Raw genomic sequence first — 16,745 nt, 5'->3', positions numbered from 1 at the left:
GCTGCGTGATTGCATTCAGGATGACCTGTTCCATCACCTTTCCTGGCACCAAGGTCAGGCTGACAGGCCTGTAGTTCCCCAGGTCCTCCTTACGACCTTCCTTATAGATGGGTGACACGTTAGCAAGTTTCCAGTCATACAGGACCTCTCCAGATGACCATGACTGCTGATAGGTGATGGAAATCAGCTCAGCAGTCTCATCCACCAGCTCCCTCAGCACCCTCAGTTGGATCCCATCTGGCCCCATGGACTTGTGACAGTATAGGTGGAGCACCAGGTCTCTAGCTGTTTCCACCTGAACTGTGGGGGGTTTCTTCTGCACCCTGTCCCAGACAAATTCCAGGTGGGGAGGCTGAGTACCCTGAGGATAAGTGAAGACAGACATAAAGAAGGCATAAGGAAAAGAAAGATTCCTTATCCTCAGTAGTCACGTATCCCCCTGCGTCCAGTAAAGGAAGGAGATTCTCTTTGGCCCTCCTCTTGCCGTTAATATATTTGTAAAAAAATTTTTTTTTTTTTTTTTTAAATCATCCTTAACCATAGTGGCCAGGTTAAGCTCATGCTGGGCTTTGGCCTTCCTGATTTTTTCTCTGCATATGCTAGCAACTTCCTTGTACTCTCTCTGAGTTGTCTGCCCCTTCTTCCACCACACAAACTCTCTTTTTCTGCTGGAGACTCAGAAAAAGTTGTCTGTTCAGCAACGCTCATTTTTCTTCCCCACTGACTCATCTTACAGCACAAGGGGACAGCCTGCTCCTGCACCTTTAAGACTTCCTTCTTGAGGAGCATCCACCCTTCCTGGAAGACCCCTCTCCTCTTCAGGACTGACTCCCAAGGGACCCTCCCTACCAGTGTCCTGAACAGTTCAAAGTCTGCCCTCCAGAAGTCCAAGGCAGCAGTTTTACTGACCCCCCTCCTGACTTCACCAAGAATACGGAACTCTACCATTTTGTGGTCACTGCCCAAGACAGCTCCCGACCACCACATCTCCCACCAGTTCTGTGTTCATGAACAGCAGGTCTAGTAGGTCACCCCCCCCCCCCCCGGAGGCTCATTAACCAGCTGAGGCAGGAAGCTGTCTTCCATGCACTCCAGGAACCTTCTAGACTGCTTCCTCAGGGCTACATTTTATTTCCAGCATATGTCTGAGAAGTTGAAGTCCCCCACGAGAACAAGCACTGGTGATTGAGCAAATTCCACCAGATGCTTACAGAACACCTCATCCGCCTCTTCATCCTGGTTTGGTGGTCTATAACAGACCCCACCAGGATGTCCACCTTCTTGGCCTTCCCCCTGATCCTTATCCACAGGGACTCTACCTTATCATTGCTAACCTCGAGCTCAACAGCATAGAAACACTCTCTAATATAGAGAGCCACACCACCTCCCCTCCTTTGTTGCCTGTCCCTTCTGAAGAGCTTGCAGACATCCACTGCAGCACTCCAGTCATGGGAGCAGCCCCACTGCGTTTCAGTGATAGCAAGTAGGACATAGTTTGCCTGCCCCACAGTGGCTTCCAGCTGCTCCTGTTTGTTGCCCATGCTGCATGCATTAGTATAGATGCACTTCAGTTCCACCATTGCCCTTGCCCCTAACCCTGGGACTTCTCCCCCAGGTTCATCTCTATCAAGCCTCATACCCTCCCCATCTCCCTTCATACCTAGTTTAAAGCCCTCTCAACAAGCCCTGCCAGCTCCTGGGCTAGAATCCATTCCCCCCTTTGAGACAGGTGGGACCCATTTCCAGCCATCAGGCCAGGTGCCAACCTCCTCATGATAAAAAAAAAGTTTTTTTTATATATATATATATATATATATATAATCTCCTGTGACAGCATCAGCCTCTCAGCCATGTATTAATCATCTGGGCCTTCCAGGTCCACTCAGTGTCCTTCCCTTCCACTGAAGGGATAGAGGGGAAACACCACCTGTGCTCCCAGTCCACCCACTAACCACCCCAGTCCCCTGAAGTCGCTTTTGATAGCCTTTCAGCTTCTCTCAGCAATTTCTTCACTGCCAGCCTGAATTATCAGTAAGGGGTAATAATCAGAGGGGCAAAAAATGTCAGGAAGTTTCCTGGTAATGTCCCTGACCCAGGCCCCAGGGAGGCAGTGAAAGCCATGGAAGCCTGCCCTTTAATCCTTACCCATAAGCTCTCAACTCGCTCTTCATCTACCCCTAGGCACAGCTCCACACATTCCAGTTGCTCTCTCACATAAAGAGCAACTCCACTACCTTCTTCTCCTGGTCGATCTTCTCTAAAAGCATGTAGTCCTCCACGACAGCATTACACTCGTGTGAGCCATCTTACCATGTCTCTGTGATTACAATGAAATCATAGCCTTTGAGTTTTGAGTTATTTGTGTGTGGTCACAAGATATTTATGAAACTCAAAGATATTTATGCTAATTTTGCAAATTTCCACTAGGAAAAGTCATTAACCTTTTGCCATAGCTAATCCCTTGTATGTCAAAAAGTAAATTCCTTCTTACTGTACTTAGGGAACTGCATGCTGTTATATGAGACAGCTACCATGATCTTACAACTTCTGAGACACTGCTCAGCTAACACAACCCAGATGGATATTTCATCAATGCACACAATTATATGCATGTTTCTTGAATTCAAGTAGAGTATGATTTCTCTGGTATCTTGCTAGAATGAATTCCACAGCCTAGACTGAACTTATTGTCACAGGAACATTCAAAATATCACTAGTAAACAATAAGAACCTTTCTTTTTTTCTTTTGGTTGTTTAAATTCCTATTGAAATTGATTAACAAAAGTTCTTAACACTTAAGATTGTAATTTATGAGTTACAACTCTACATCCTCCATTACTATTTCCAACAAAAAAAAAAAAAAATCTACCTGTGAATTCAAGTTTCCAACATAGACAGTTCTCCTGATTTCATCAATTTTGGATGGATCCACATTCCCCATAACTGGTGGCTGTGGTATTTCTCCCAGTGCTGTAATGTTAGGGTCCAATGATGCTGCTGATATTGCCCCCAAACTGCCAAGTGAAACACTGAGCTGGAGGAGAGAAAAAAAAAAAAAAAAAGAATATACACAGGCAGAATATACTTCACTTGTTAATACTTATCTTCCTTGTGCCTTTCTGTAAAAGTCAACTCAATGAATGTAGACACTATTTTAAACTGCATGATCCCAATTGAGTAATTATTTTTTTAAGAATAAAAATCTACCCACAAATAACCATATATAGTTAAGATTTTCTGTGTGCTTTTGTAGTGGTTTAACCCAGTTAGCAGCTAAGAACCACATGGATGTTTGCTCACCCTATCCACCCTCGATTTTCCCGGAGGCTGGTACATGATAGGGGATGTGATACACCCACTCAATACCATGCTCTTTGGCCCAAGTGTCTATAAGGTTCTTTCGGAAATGAGTCCCATTGTATGACTCAATTCTTTCTGGGGTACCATGTCACCACAGGACTTGCTTTTCACAGAACTCTCTAGGTTGGAAGAGACCTCAAGATCATAAAGTCCAACCTCTGACCTAACACTAACAAGTCCTCCACTAAACCATATCACTAAGCTCTACATCTAAACGTCTTTTAAAGACCTCCAGGGGTGGTGACTCCACCGCTTCCCTGGGCAGCCCATTCCGATGCCTCACAACCCTCTCAGTAAAGAGGTTCTTTCTAATATCCAACCTAAAACACCCCAGCACAACTTTAGCCCGTTCCCCCTCATCCTGTCACCAGGCACATGGGAGAACAGACCAACCCCCACCTCGCTACAGCCTCCTTTAATGTACTTATAAAGAGCGATAAGGTTGCCCCTGAGCATCCTCTTCTCCAGGCTGAACAAACCCAGCTCCCTCAGCTGCTCCTTGTAAGACTTGTTCTCCAGATCCCTCACCAGCTTCGTCGCCCTTCTCTGGATTCGCTCGAGCACCTCGATGTCCTTCTTTCAAGGCCCAGGATAGTGTCCCAAGCAGTGGCATGGGGCACAGGATATGTTTCCAGCCATCCGGTGGTTGCTTCCACCATTGGAAGTATGTGGCGCTTGCCAATGCAGGATTGAGGGAGTGTGATGTAATCAGTCTTCTGGGCCTCCCCATATTTATATTTCAGCCATCATCCTCCATACCAAGGAGGTTTTGACCATTTGGCTTGCTTGACTGCAGCACATGTTTCACAATCATGAATAACCTGTGCTATAGTGTCCATAGTCAGGTCCACCCCTCGATCATGACCCCACCTGTATGTTGCATCTCTACCTCAATGGCCTGAGGTGTCATGGGCCCATTGAGTTATAAATAATTCACCTTTATGTTGCCAGTCCAGGTCCACCTGAGCCACTTCAATCTCAGCAGCCCAATACACCTGCTAGTTGTTTTGATGTCCTTCAGTGGCCCAATTCTAAGGTGTTAGAAATCTTCAGCAAGACACCAGTAACTTTTTTTTTTTTAAATGTAACAAAAAGATACTACTTAGCTTTGTCTTGAAATCATCCTTTCATTATTCAACAGGAAGGGTCAGATAGCTTGACTTCCTCTTTTATAGTGTAAAATTCACAAATAATTTATTAGATATTTTATATAAAAAACAAGCAAATTTACCTTGGAAGGTTAATTTAGAAACAAACGTCTCTAAATAACACAATTATACTTGATTAGAAACAATTATAAAGTGGAAGCACAAGTAAGCACGTTTTTGTCTGTGAAGTGCCTGAACTATCACTTCCCAAGTCAATGAGTGCAATATCGCCTATTTCAAGAGAGGAAAATAAAAGCCATCATTCTTGTCAACTAAAAGTGATTTTCAAATCCATGCAATTTCTCTTATACAATGACCATTATGAACCATACATGGAATTAACATCAAAACATCTAATTGGTGATTTTGATCCCACTGTTTAATTATTTGTATGCTCTAAAACAGGTGTTGGAGGACAATCTTCAAAAAGGATGCTGACCTGCATGTGCAGATTTATTAAATGTTGTTTTAACCAAGTTTTATTCTGCAACTTCTTTTTTTACGAAAGAAGGAAAGAAGGAAGATACTAAACATTAATTTATTTTAGGATGCTGATCAAGAATGTTAAGAATATAGAAGTGGAAATATTGTTTCTAGTAATGGAGACAAAAGAATAATTTAAGGACAGATTTGGGACTCTGCACATGCACATCTTGCAGTCTACCCTCAGAAGAGGCACCACAGCTAAATCTTCATTTATTTAGCATATAAGAGGACAACATCCATGGATCAGATAGCTGTTGTTCTCTGAACACAGAAAAGGCTATCGAGTATAGAAGAAACCAGAAATCAAATAGCAACTGAATTTTACTTACTGTAGTCAAAGGGGTTGGTGTAGGTATAGGAAGCAACCCTGCACCAGGCATCAGGCTTGTCATAGTAGGAGCAGGTGCCAATAGAGAAAGGGCTTTGGCTTCATCTGGGATTTTACCTGAAGAAGCAATTGAAAGCGTTATACGGCGTTGGAACACTACACAGATTTTCTACACATTTTCTATGATTTTACAATTATCCTTACATTTAAAAAGGTTCATTCTTATTTATTACCTGTCTATGAGATCCTTACAAAGAAAGTAGTAAGAACAAATGCAAGGAATAAGTTTTCCCTTTTAACCTGCTCTACTTTAAAAAACACAAGTGAGCAATACTTCAAAGACTAGCAATTTCATTAATGGATTATTTTAAAAACTGAACAATGCACACAATCATTTAACACTTTGAACTGTGGATCACCTGTACTGGAAATTAAATGTTCATGAACCAAACGATATCAAGCATGGACGATTTCCCAGGACGATGTTTTCACGGTGATCGAAAGTTGTTTTACACATGAAAACCGTTCATGTTAGCTGCATCACTAATAGCACACAGAACATCAGATACAGAAAAGAATATCAGTTTTTAAAGTTTAATCCCCATAAATGGCAAATAACCCAATCAGTAAAAGAAGAGGGGGAGAAGAAAAAAAAAAGTATTTGCTATCTGAAATTTGTGCCAACCCCCCCCCCCAAATCTGGTGTTACCTATCTCTGATATAAAAATAAATAAAAATAAACTACTGTGATTCTACACAATAAATACTACAAGTGAAGTTGGGAGTTGAGGAGGGCAGAAAAATTTAGATTTTTACTGTCTTACATTCTAGGTCACCTCAGGTTATCTGAAGCTTCGATGTAAGCTGCAAATTTACTGAGATTGAAGAAAATCATAACCAATCAGCTAAGCAAGCTATATTTTCCTAAAATATGTATTTACTACAATTTCAAACAGATTATATTATCCCTGTCATGATAACAGTTTAAGTAATATCTTATCTAAACTAAATGCAGGTTTAATTCAAAGTCAGTTACAATTAGACTGCTAAATTAACCCCCCAAAATCTTCAAAAAGTAAAAGATACAATAGTTAAGCAATTTATTAAATGGACATATTAAATTTGAAATGCAAAAGGATTTGAACTAGTACAAACACTTGAAAAGTTCTAATTATACTAGGTATCGATCATCTTTTCAAAATTGTTGGTGTAACTATAAATGACACCTAACTGAACCCTCTGGTATTACCCCATAGACTTTATTGAAGTAAATGACTTTTAGAACATTTAAATAAAAGCAAGATATCTACAAAGAATGTGCCAGTGTCTTTTACTGCTTTGGTTAGAACTGTGTATTTTTAATACAAACCCCCTAACTTTAGGGATTTAAAAAGAATATATTAATATTCTTATCAAAAACAAAATACTGGAGAATTTTCAAAACTGTTCAATTTTAGCTACGCAAGTTCCAATAAACTCCACAGGAATCATACTACCTAAAAAAAAAAAAGTACTTAAAAGTACTGTTGCAAGCCAGTACTCCGCAGGTCTGCAGCAAGGATTGAGTTACAATAGGATGCAACCAAAGCACAAAAAAATCTAAATTAAAATTATTAAACAATTAAAAATATTTAAGAAATATGCAGCATGGGTGGAATAGAAGAGAAAGTCAGGCATTTTGAAGGCAGGCATGCAACGAGAGGTGTACCTGATTTGCCCGACTGTTCATGAGAATGAGGTACTCTGCATCTAACTAAATAACCTTCCAAATACATGCTTGCAGTAACTGCACGCAAATTAGGCATTCAATTATATACCAGTTCTTCTGAAAAAAAATCAAAATAATTGTTTTCAAACAATTGATGAACTAGACCATTAACTTACTGGACCTTATTCTGAACAGCCAGCATCTTGCAATTAACTGTATACTCATGCAGGTTTCCACAGGACCAACAGACAGCTCAAGTAAATCCAGTGACAGAAATGGTTCCTAAAACTGTGCAACTGCATTCTAATTTAGATCCTTGGTCAGTCATGTACATAAACATGCCTAATTTAAGTATGCACTTAAACACAGCCAATTAATACACACTTAACAGATTAAGGTATTTAGCCTTTTTACATAAATAGGAATTGAGTTAAGCACATAACTAAACAATGAGTTCAGTTCAAAAATGTACTTAAATGAAAAGCCTAAACTTTAAGAATACAGCCCATCTTACCGAATAACTGGATTATTAATTTGCTCAAATGTTGCTTAAGGAATACGCTAAGCACTTTCATATTCAATAGTCAACTATTATAGCAGTTTAAAGAATGAAAAACATACATATCTAAATTATATGTTAGCAGCATTTTTTCAAAGATATTTTGGTCTCTCAACAACGTAATGCTTTGTTTTAAGTACAAAATCCCAATGGTGAGTTCCATGCCACAGACAAAGATGTCCTCATTTATTTTATTCAGTAATGGAGAAGGGTCCCTCTCTACAGACAGAACCCTGAAAATTTGTCTGTATTTTCAGATAAACTGTCTTCACAAGTTCACCCTCCAGTTTTTAAAATCAGATCAAACTAATCAAACTTTAACAATTCTATAGAAAATGAATTGGGGAGAGGGGGGGCTAAAATATCTTATAAATTTCCTTTCCTGTTCTTTAGACATTTTTGAAAAATAAATCAATAAGTGAAGCTAACTAACCTAACAGCTATTAGGTTTTGGAATTTTATCTCCTTAATATTTAGAAAAGGAATACAAAGCTCACAAATATATACAGCAGAACATATCAGTTAATACAACTATTTTGGACATTAAGAATTATTTAAAATAACTGCTTTGGTGTTTAAATTAATGCTTTTAATCTTAAGACAAATGGAAATGAAGTAAAGATATTTATGTTCTAATAAGGGGCTATTGTCAAAAATAAATATGCCGCATATATACCACATACTTAGAAATATTTCCTAGAAGTTTTTGAGCTTTACCTTGATCAGAGGGTTGGAGTAACTCTCCTATGAAGAGAGGCTGAGAGAGTTGGGGTTGTTCAGCCTGGAGAAGAGAAGGCTCTGGGGAGACCTTATAGAGGCCTTCCTGTACCTTAAAGGGGGCCTACAAAAAAGCTGGGAAGGGACTCTTTGGGAGTGTAGTGACAGGGCAAGGAGCAATGGTTTTAAACTAAAAGCGGGGATGTGTAGATTAGATATTTGGAATAAATTCTTTACTCTGAGGATGGTGAGGCACTGGAACAGGTTGACCGAGAAGCTGTGGATGCCCCATCCCTGGAAGTGTTTAAGGCCAGGTTGGATGGGGTTTTGAGCAACCAGGTCTAGCGGAAAGTGTCCCTGCCCATGGCAGGGGGGTTGGAACTAGATGATCTTTAAGGTCCCTTCTAACCCAAACCATTCTGTGATTCTATAAATAGAAATAGTACTCTGAGATCTTTTTCATTAAAGGGCTGGCACATCAAGCAGGTGTCCTCCTATGTCTCTTGCCAGTTGAAGCCTGTTCTGTTAATACTACGTATTTGAGATAAGAGTCTGGTCTTAGGCTATATCTGGCTACTTTCAGATCAACATCTTCCAATGAACAGAACTGATGTTTGCACACCCAACTGAGATGAAACTCCTGAACTGGCCTTCACATACTCAGAGAGTTGGAACCAGATGATCTTTAAGGTCCCTTCCAACTCAGAGCATTCTATGAGTTTGATCCTCACATCTTTATTTATTTACTCCTTGCTTTGTAAAGCAATCTGTAAGCAAACAGATTAGCTCTGCATTGTCTAGAAATATTTTATGCTTCTTAGGAAGCATACAGTTATCCTAAATATAAGTTATGATTGTTACTTTTTCCAAAGTGCTTAAGAGCCCTATAGTTAACCTAATCCATACCAGCATTCATTTTGCTAAACGCTGAATAAAAGTATCTATGTTAAGCAAGTGCTAATCACAGTATTTTATTCTTCTCCAAGTACTCAGAAAAAAATAATTTCGTATTCTTCTTACTGAAAATAAATGCTTAATCCTCCCCCCAAAACTGCTTTGACATTAAGTTTGTTTTAAAAATACATTCTGTTCACATCTACTCTAAACATAAAGATTTTTTCTGCTTTTTTTTTTTTTTTTTAAATCAATGGCAAACACACACTTATAAATAAAATAATTTGTGTGATTCCATTTATGATTCTTATTGGATTTAGCAGTAGTGATTAAAGAGATTACAACTACTGGCAATTACCTCAACTGCCACAACTAAATCCAACAGAGATCATGAAGCTCTCTCCAGCTGCAGTTCACAGCTTGGTGCATTACCAAAGTGAAACCCATTGATTTAAATGCACTTAGCTGGGAAGAACAGTGTCTGAGATGAGATACACCACCCACCCCATCACTTCTACTTCAGTGGTTCCATTTCACAAGAAAGAAGTAAGACCATCACCTAGAGACGATAACCTTCTCAGTCACTCCAGCATGAACTGCCAAGGCTTGTAAGATTATGAGATGACCAAGACAAAAAAAAAAAAAAAAGTGTTAAAACCTCTTTTAGAAATAACCACCACTGGAGCACGTAGAAGTGCAATACACACATACAAAACTGATTCAATCTTCCCACTTTTCTCTAAAAATTACAACTAGAGAAGGATGAAGTCTTACTGCCACTGATCTCACTGGAACAAGACTATATTCACAATTATTTCATTACATTCAATATCCATGAAAGTTCAATTTCAGAAATAATTAAACTCTTTATATTAGACATAAATAGAAAGACTTCTTTTAAACAGACCATGCAAATTGGTATATTTTTCACTATTCTAATCTTCTAACACGATGTGCTCATCTGTTGATTTTAGATGCTTAAATGTATTCCAAACCAAATTTGTCTGTCATTCACAGCATGAAACTTAGTTAACCATATTCAGTACATACCATCCACCATTGATAAACAGCTTTAGGTCAACTTCAAAATAAAACATCATGAACTCTTTACAAAATACCATTTTTAAAGAACCAAAGTACCAGTACACAAGGGAAAGAGACTGAACACAACAAAACAAAAAAGGTACAAAACAAAATAAAACCAAGGAAATAAAGCAAAATAAAATAAAAACTGAGACAAGGCGTCCATCTTCAGCAGGCCAGGCTTCAAACTCATTTCCCCCATCACTTGATGGCAGGTTTAGTGGCATGGCAAACAACACCTAAGTCAGGCAAGTGTAACAGGTCTATCTTGGCCAGTCTAGTCATCTAATAATGCACAAATATCCCACAGAAAACATACACAACCAAATTAATAGTCAAAATTCATCTACCAGATAGCATGGTCATAAGATTTAGAATGGTTAGGATGGCATCTTTTTCTTTTAACCTTTGAGCTCTCGAAGTATAACATTTAAAGAAAAAACTACTGATACAAAAGAAATATTTTGACAGTTTGATGCCACATCATTTACAATTACATTTTGTTAAATTGTTTAATAAACGTCACAAAACTAACATTGATTTATGAAGGGATGCAAGACATGGACTCCTGATGGCTCTTGAACAGGAAACATTTATTGCCATTTTTCACTACTACATATGCTTTCCCCATAGCCCCACACGCTGTCCACGTGCCTGGATCTGTCATACCAGTGGCCAGTAATTGGCCACTGCCCAAAGCTCATCTTTAACACTGTAACCAATTTACTTTATCTCAGCCTTGCTCAAGCTTTTGTTTCTACCGCTTGTTTCCTCATTATCTCCAATTCAGGAATGTGTGAAACAGCACGGAGCCACCTGCTAATTCCTTTCCCACAGATTTAATTGTGTAGTGATTCCCTCCTTATGCTCCCTTGATTTACCACTGTTTAAATGCACTCTAAATTTCAGATTTTATTCTTTAAAAAGTTTTCAGAGTTCTGTTTTACCTCTCCTCTGTGTTCAATTCAGTGCATGAACCATTTCATTAGTGGCACTGTTGGCCACCAATATAATTTAACCTCCCAGTAGAATATAGCCATTGCTACTTTTAAAGTCTGTGATACACTCCACTGATTCCATTAACAACGTATTATATGATACATAGTAAATCAAAAAATGTTGCACTGTGGTCTCCAGAACCATACTTCTACACAATAAATTCCTCAGAAAGTTAAACCTATATGATTTCACATCTTTACAATTTAAGATCAGTGACTCTGTTAAAAACTTGCATGGAAACAGCAAACAGCATTCTGACATTAAAGAAAAAAATTGACCTCACAACCCAATCACTTGTTTACCTAATTACATACAAATCTCTGGGGTCTAGAATGATTTGGAACAGTAATACTTTCTCCATAATACATTTTCATCAGAAATACCTAATAAGTCAGCTACAAATGGCATTGGAAGAAGAGTTCTCAGAACTCTGACTTTATTTTCCTTCCATTCATTGTCTACCACTAAGAGACAGGAAAAATGTAGCTTTACCTGCCTGTTCTCCTATCATGTCAGGCAGTGATCTCATCACAAGAAAAACACCAGGAAGTGTCGTTCGTTCATTAGGTGGCAATCTTCCCTCTCTGGTAGTACTGAACCAGTGTTAAGGTCTTTTGGATGAAACATAAAACTAAGATCCTGAATAATTTAGAGTCAATTATTTAGGGGCAATTTTACAGTATTAAGGACTCTGGTCTAATACATTTTGCTTATACAAAAGCTTCAAGTTATAGCAATAACTTCTTCAGGGTTTAAGAATAAGTTCAAAAATTAAAATCAAAAAGCTCCCGAAGCAAAGGATAAAATCAACTAAAAAAATTTATGTTTCACAAAGACAAAAAATATGTGCCTATATTAACAAGACTATGAGAATTGACAGTATATTGTAGGTCAGTATAACCCTTAGTTAAACTAGTTTTAGAATCTATGAAGTTTTGGAGACACGTCAGAGTTTGCTATGAACATCCCAGACCATTATTACAGCAGCACTAATCTCATACTATCCATGCCATGATTTTGCAAACATGCCAAAAGAATAAAAAAAAAAAAAAAAAAAAATAGTACTCTGGGACCACTGTTAATGAACTCCAAGAAGTCAACAGCATTTTTTGAGCCAAAACCTGGCTCCTGCCGTTAGAAAAGTCATGTTAATAGCAGATATTTCTGTACTTGCTATAGTTTATGGTTCAATCATTCTAAATATTGTTGTTCGTGGCAAAACAGCTACCATGTTCGAAGTGAATTTAGCTTTATTCCACCAGCTGGCATGTTTCCACTCCAAATAGGTTAAAAAAAAATATCTAGATTCAAATGGGCAGATGCTCAATTCCACTAAGATCCCAACAAAGTCAATGGGGCTTCACCTAACTGCAGTTATCTGCCTATATATACACTTCAGCAATAGTAGGGACATTCTTCATAGAATTGTACTCAGATCTGGGATATTACATTAACAATAAGAATTTCCTTATATTCCATGTATTTTTAAAAGTATGGCCTCAGAGCTAATTAAAGGAACACCTGTAAATTTAGTAATCAAACATTTTTATTTTATTAAGAGTTATAGAAGTATTTTACACTGAAAGCATTCTGTGCAGATGATTGCACAAGAGATATCTAAAAATCAAAAAGGAGTACCAGAATGCATAAGAAAGCTTTTTTATTGCAAATAAAGTAATATTTTCCACAGTAAGAAGGGAAAACTTAAGTCTTTTTATTAAACTAGCAGGTAAACATTTATATGTGAAAAGTAATTATCACCATAAATAACAAATATTTTAAGTTAGATAAAACTAAAGTGGCCAAATGCATATATAACATGTCTATAAGACATACTGGAATTCAGTCTTAAAAACACCACCATCACTCATACCAAAGGTGATACATTAAGATCTAAACTGTAATGTTACCTGTGACAGGAAATTGCCTAATCTTTTCAGTGCTCCACTGACTTCAGTAAGAACTTTATATGGGAATAAGCTTGCCAATACTAATCATATTGAAGGGGAAAACAATTTATTTTACCTTTTTCTCCCCCAAAATATATAACTATGGAAAACAGAATTATCCTAATTAAAAGCGACTTTTTTTTCCCCCCCCTAATGCTGAATTGAATTAAATCTATACAATTAGGTTACTCCATTCAATTTTATTTCAATAATATTTTTTTCAAAAAGCAATAAAACAAAATAACAGAGCACTACCTCCTTACATGGAAAGCTTAAAACAACTAGCAGACAGGACAAAGACCAAAATTACAGAAGAATGTCTAAAATACCAACCTTCAGCACATGGCACAACTATCAAAGCTCTGTCAATAAAAACTGTGTTAGTTAGATGCTGGGCCACACCAACACTTGATGCCTCACGAAACTTAATATAACATACTTTGGAAGAAAAAGCAAGAGGTGCGTTGCTGCAAGATAAAAGGGGAAGAAAAAAAAAACAATTAGTTACATTGAATACATTTGTGTGTTGTTTTTTTTTTTGGTTGGTTGGTTTTTTTTTTTTTTTTTTTTTTTGTATATATGTGTTTAAGTGTACTCATTGTGGCCTTCCAGTACTTGAAGGAAGGTGTATAAACAGGAGGGGGAATGCCTGTTTACATGTGTTGATAGTGATAGGACAAGGGGGAATGGTTTTGAACTAAGACAGGGGAGATTTAGGTTAGAAATTAGGAGAAAGTTTTTCACTCAGAGTGGTGAGGCACTGGAACAGGTTAGGTTGCCCAGGGAGGCTGTGGATGCCCCATCCCTGGAGGCATTCAAGGCCAGGCTGGGTGCAGCTCTGGGCAGCCTACTCTAGTGCTTGGCAACCCTGCCCAGAGCAGGGGAGTTGAAACGAGATGATCTTCAAGGTCCTTTTCAACCCAATGATTATTATATATTTTTTATTTTTAAAAAATAATATTTTTTAGACTTCCTGGAAAAAATACCCAAAAGACTATAGAAATTTACTAACTTGTCTACTTAATATCACTAAAAAGTGATATTAACACCTCCTCCTTTTTATTGGAAACTTATAGAAGCCAAAAACCCAAGTTAACAAGACTTATTCTCTTTACAGATCTCGCTATACAACATTTCCAATTACTATTCTAAGTAACACAAAACAAACTACATCCCATTTGTCAAGTAAATATTTTATAGTTAATCTTTTTTTTTTCCCCTACACTGTATAAGCCTTGTTCAGGGAATTCAAACAATAAGTCTGGCCATTTTCAGCAAGTCCTTCAAATATTAGCCCATACTAACTGAAAAAGTGTCTTAGGTCTTCACCAAAAGTGTTTTGTTAATTCTTATTCATATTAAAGTGATTCTTGAGAATTCTTTCAAGTGTTTGGTCTTAGTTCACTAATGTAACAGAAATCCTTTATATCATCTACCCTAGTTTGACATAGTATAATAAGCAATAACATTGGAAGAAGTAATAGGAATTCACTCATCGTATTATGCATTAGGAAGACAATTACAAATATATATGTTGGGTAATTTGCTTTTTCATTAAAAAGTACACCAGGAAAGATGTCAGAAAGCAAAATATGTAAACATTGTAATCTTAATCAAAGTCAAAAATATTTGTTTTTAAAAAATGTATTCCTTAGTTGAGGTTTATATCCTTTATACAAGCTTTTTTCTTTTATATTTCTTCATATGAAGAAAATACACATAAAGTCTTCAAAGAAAGAATACTTCAAAGAAAGAAAGAATATTGCTGGAACATCAGCAAGTTCCATTTGAAGATTGTACTATCTTCCAAGACCACTCCAGATCATCCAGAAGCAAACAGTATTATAGCAGGGTTTTCAACACCTAATACAGACATCTCATCTCTCTCTGCTTTCCAACAACTTGGTCTGCAAAAATCCAATTTTTTTCTCAAAGATTTTCAACGTTTAACCACTTGAAAATCATCTTACAGTCACATTTGAAGGCTTATCACTACAAATTGAATTTTGAAGGCTTCTCTGAAACAGATTTCAACTGTACAAAGCATGACTGGGACTAATAATCTGATTACAGACATAACTGGTCTCCTAGTACGTTGAAAAACATTTCTAAGCTATATGAGTATTTAGCATACTGGAGTACACATTCAAGGCAAAAGACCTGTCACACCCTGCAAACCAGCTTCAGATTTCAACTGTACTGCAAACATAGTGATTTATAAAAACTGTTTTGTCTTGTTTAGAATAATGAAAGAGTAGCCATATGTCCTGTTCTCACAAAACTCTAAGTAATCAAAAGAAAGATACCAAATTAATACTTAATTGATCACCACATTTTGTAAGATTCAATATAAATAATTTTAGGCTGTTAAAATGAACAACAACAACAAAAAACACACCACACAGCAGAGACAAAAATTTCATGGAATAGCCTACAAAACAGGGGACACAGCATTCTATCGCATGTTACTGTATATTCAAATGTTGGCATCGCTTACCACACAAGAAGTACTGAAACCAAAGGGTTTTGATTAATGAAAATAAAACACGAATTGACAAACTACCAAAACTGCACGATTTAACTTAACATTAAGAAGTCTGCTCAATCCGTTCTGGGATACAAAATAAAGGACTGTAACAGAAACTACTACTTTAAAACCAGCTTTCAGATACTAATTGCTGGGAGAAGTCACTGGGTTCAGGAAGTTCACTGAGAACACTAAAGAGTTATCTTAAAGAACTCACATTTGATTTAATGCATTAGAAAACTGAGGTGGTTTCTCTCTCCCCCTCCACATTTTGCATGCTTACAAGAACTTTAAATCGCCTAATTACACTCAGCATTGGAGACTTCCTTTTAGTTGTTTTTTGTGTGTTTTTGTTTGTTTGTTTGTTTTTTCCTTTAATAATTTTTCTGCTACATCCTATAAAACCAAGGGATGTTAGTGATAGGAGACTAGAAAAAAGTAGAAAAAAAAATCAGTAAAAAGGAATTCTTCTCTCTAATAATACTAGTTCAGACAACCATGGCATAGCCCTATATTTTGTTCTAAAATCACTGAAACACCATAGATACCAGATACATCATCCTTGCTTCCTATTAAGTCATAGCCTTCTTTTTTCATTCAAGTCAGCAGTAAAGTGGCTAATAATGAGTTATAGGGGAATGGTGCTATCAAAGGAATCTCCTATAAGGTGGAAATTATCACCTGATTAAATTCACCATTGCTACAAATGCTTTGGATTGCTCTGACAGAGGAAAATAACTTCAGAATTTTCCCTTCCAATCCTCTGATAACACATAATGCTGCATCTTCCAGAAATAGGAAGATATTAAAAAAAAAAAGTTGTCAAGAGCAATGTTCCAAAATGTATATGTCTTTAACCAAGTTAATTCATAAATACCAGAATAAAACTTATTTCCTTTCAACCAAAAAACTAGCTTTTTTAATGAAAAATCTTTTTAAATTAAATCCATAAAAACTATTCTATGAAATACTAAAATTAAGGGGAAG

General features: G+C 37.1%; 1 protein-coding gene across 9 annotated transcripts in view; it reads right to left on the bottom strand.

Annotated features, from left to right (window-relative positions):
- The window catches only part of LOC311426286 (uncharacterized protein), a 146,108-nt gene that overhangs the window by 127,881 nt on the left and 1,482 nt on the right, over nt 1–16,745 (bottom strand). For 8 of the 9 annotated variants that reach the window (XM_084502559.1, XM_084502558.1, XM_084502560.1 and 5 more), the window contains exons 2-4: nt 13,565–13,698; nt 5,324–5,439; nt 2,870–3,034 (exon numbers count right to left, since the gene is read on the bottom strand). In XM_084502559.1, the coding sequence (XP_084358685.1) occupies nt 2,870–3,034; nt 5,324–5,439; nt 13,565–13,698 (415 nt within the window). The remainder of the gene's footprint in view (nt 1–2,869; nt 3,035–5,323; nt 5,440–13,564; nt 13,699–16,745) is intronic. The other variant, XM_084502566.1, reaches the window with a different exon arrangement.

Source organism: Aythya ferina, assembly GCF_964211825.1.
Source record: "Aythya ferina genome assembly, chromosome: W".
NCBI lineage: Eukaryota > Metazoa > Chordata > Aves > Anseriformes > Anatidae > Aythya > Aythya ferina.
The sequence above is the reverse complement of the archived record's forward strand: the minus strand, read 5'-3'. Positions and strand labels throughout refer to the sequence as shown.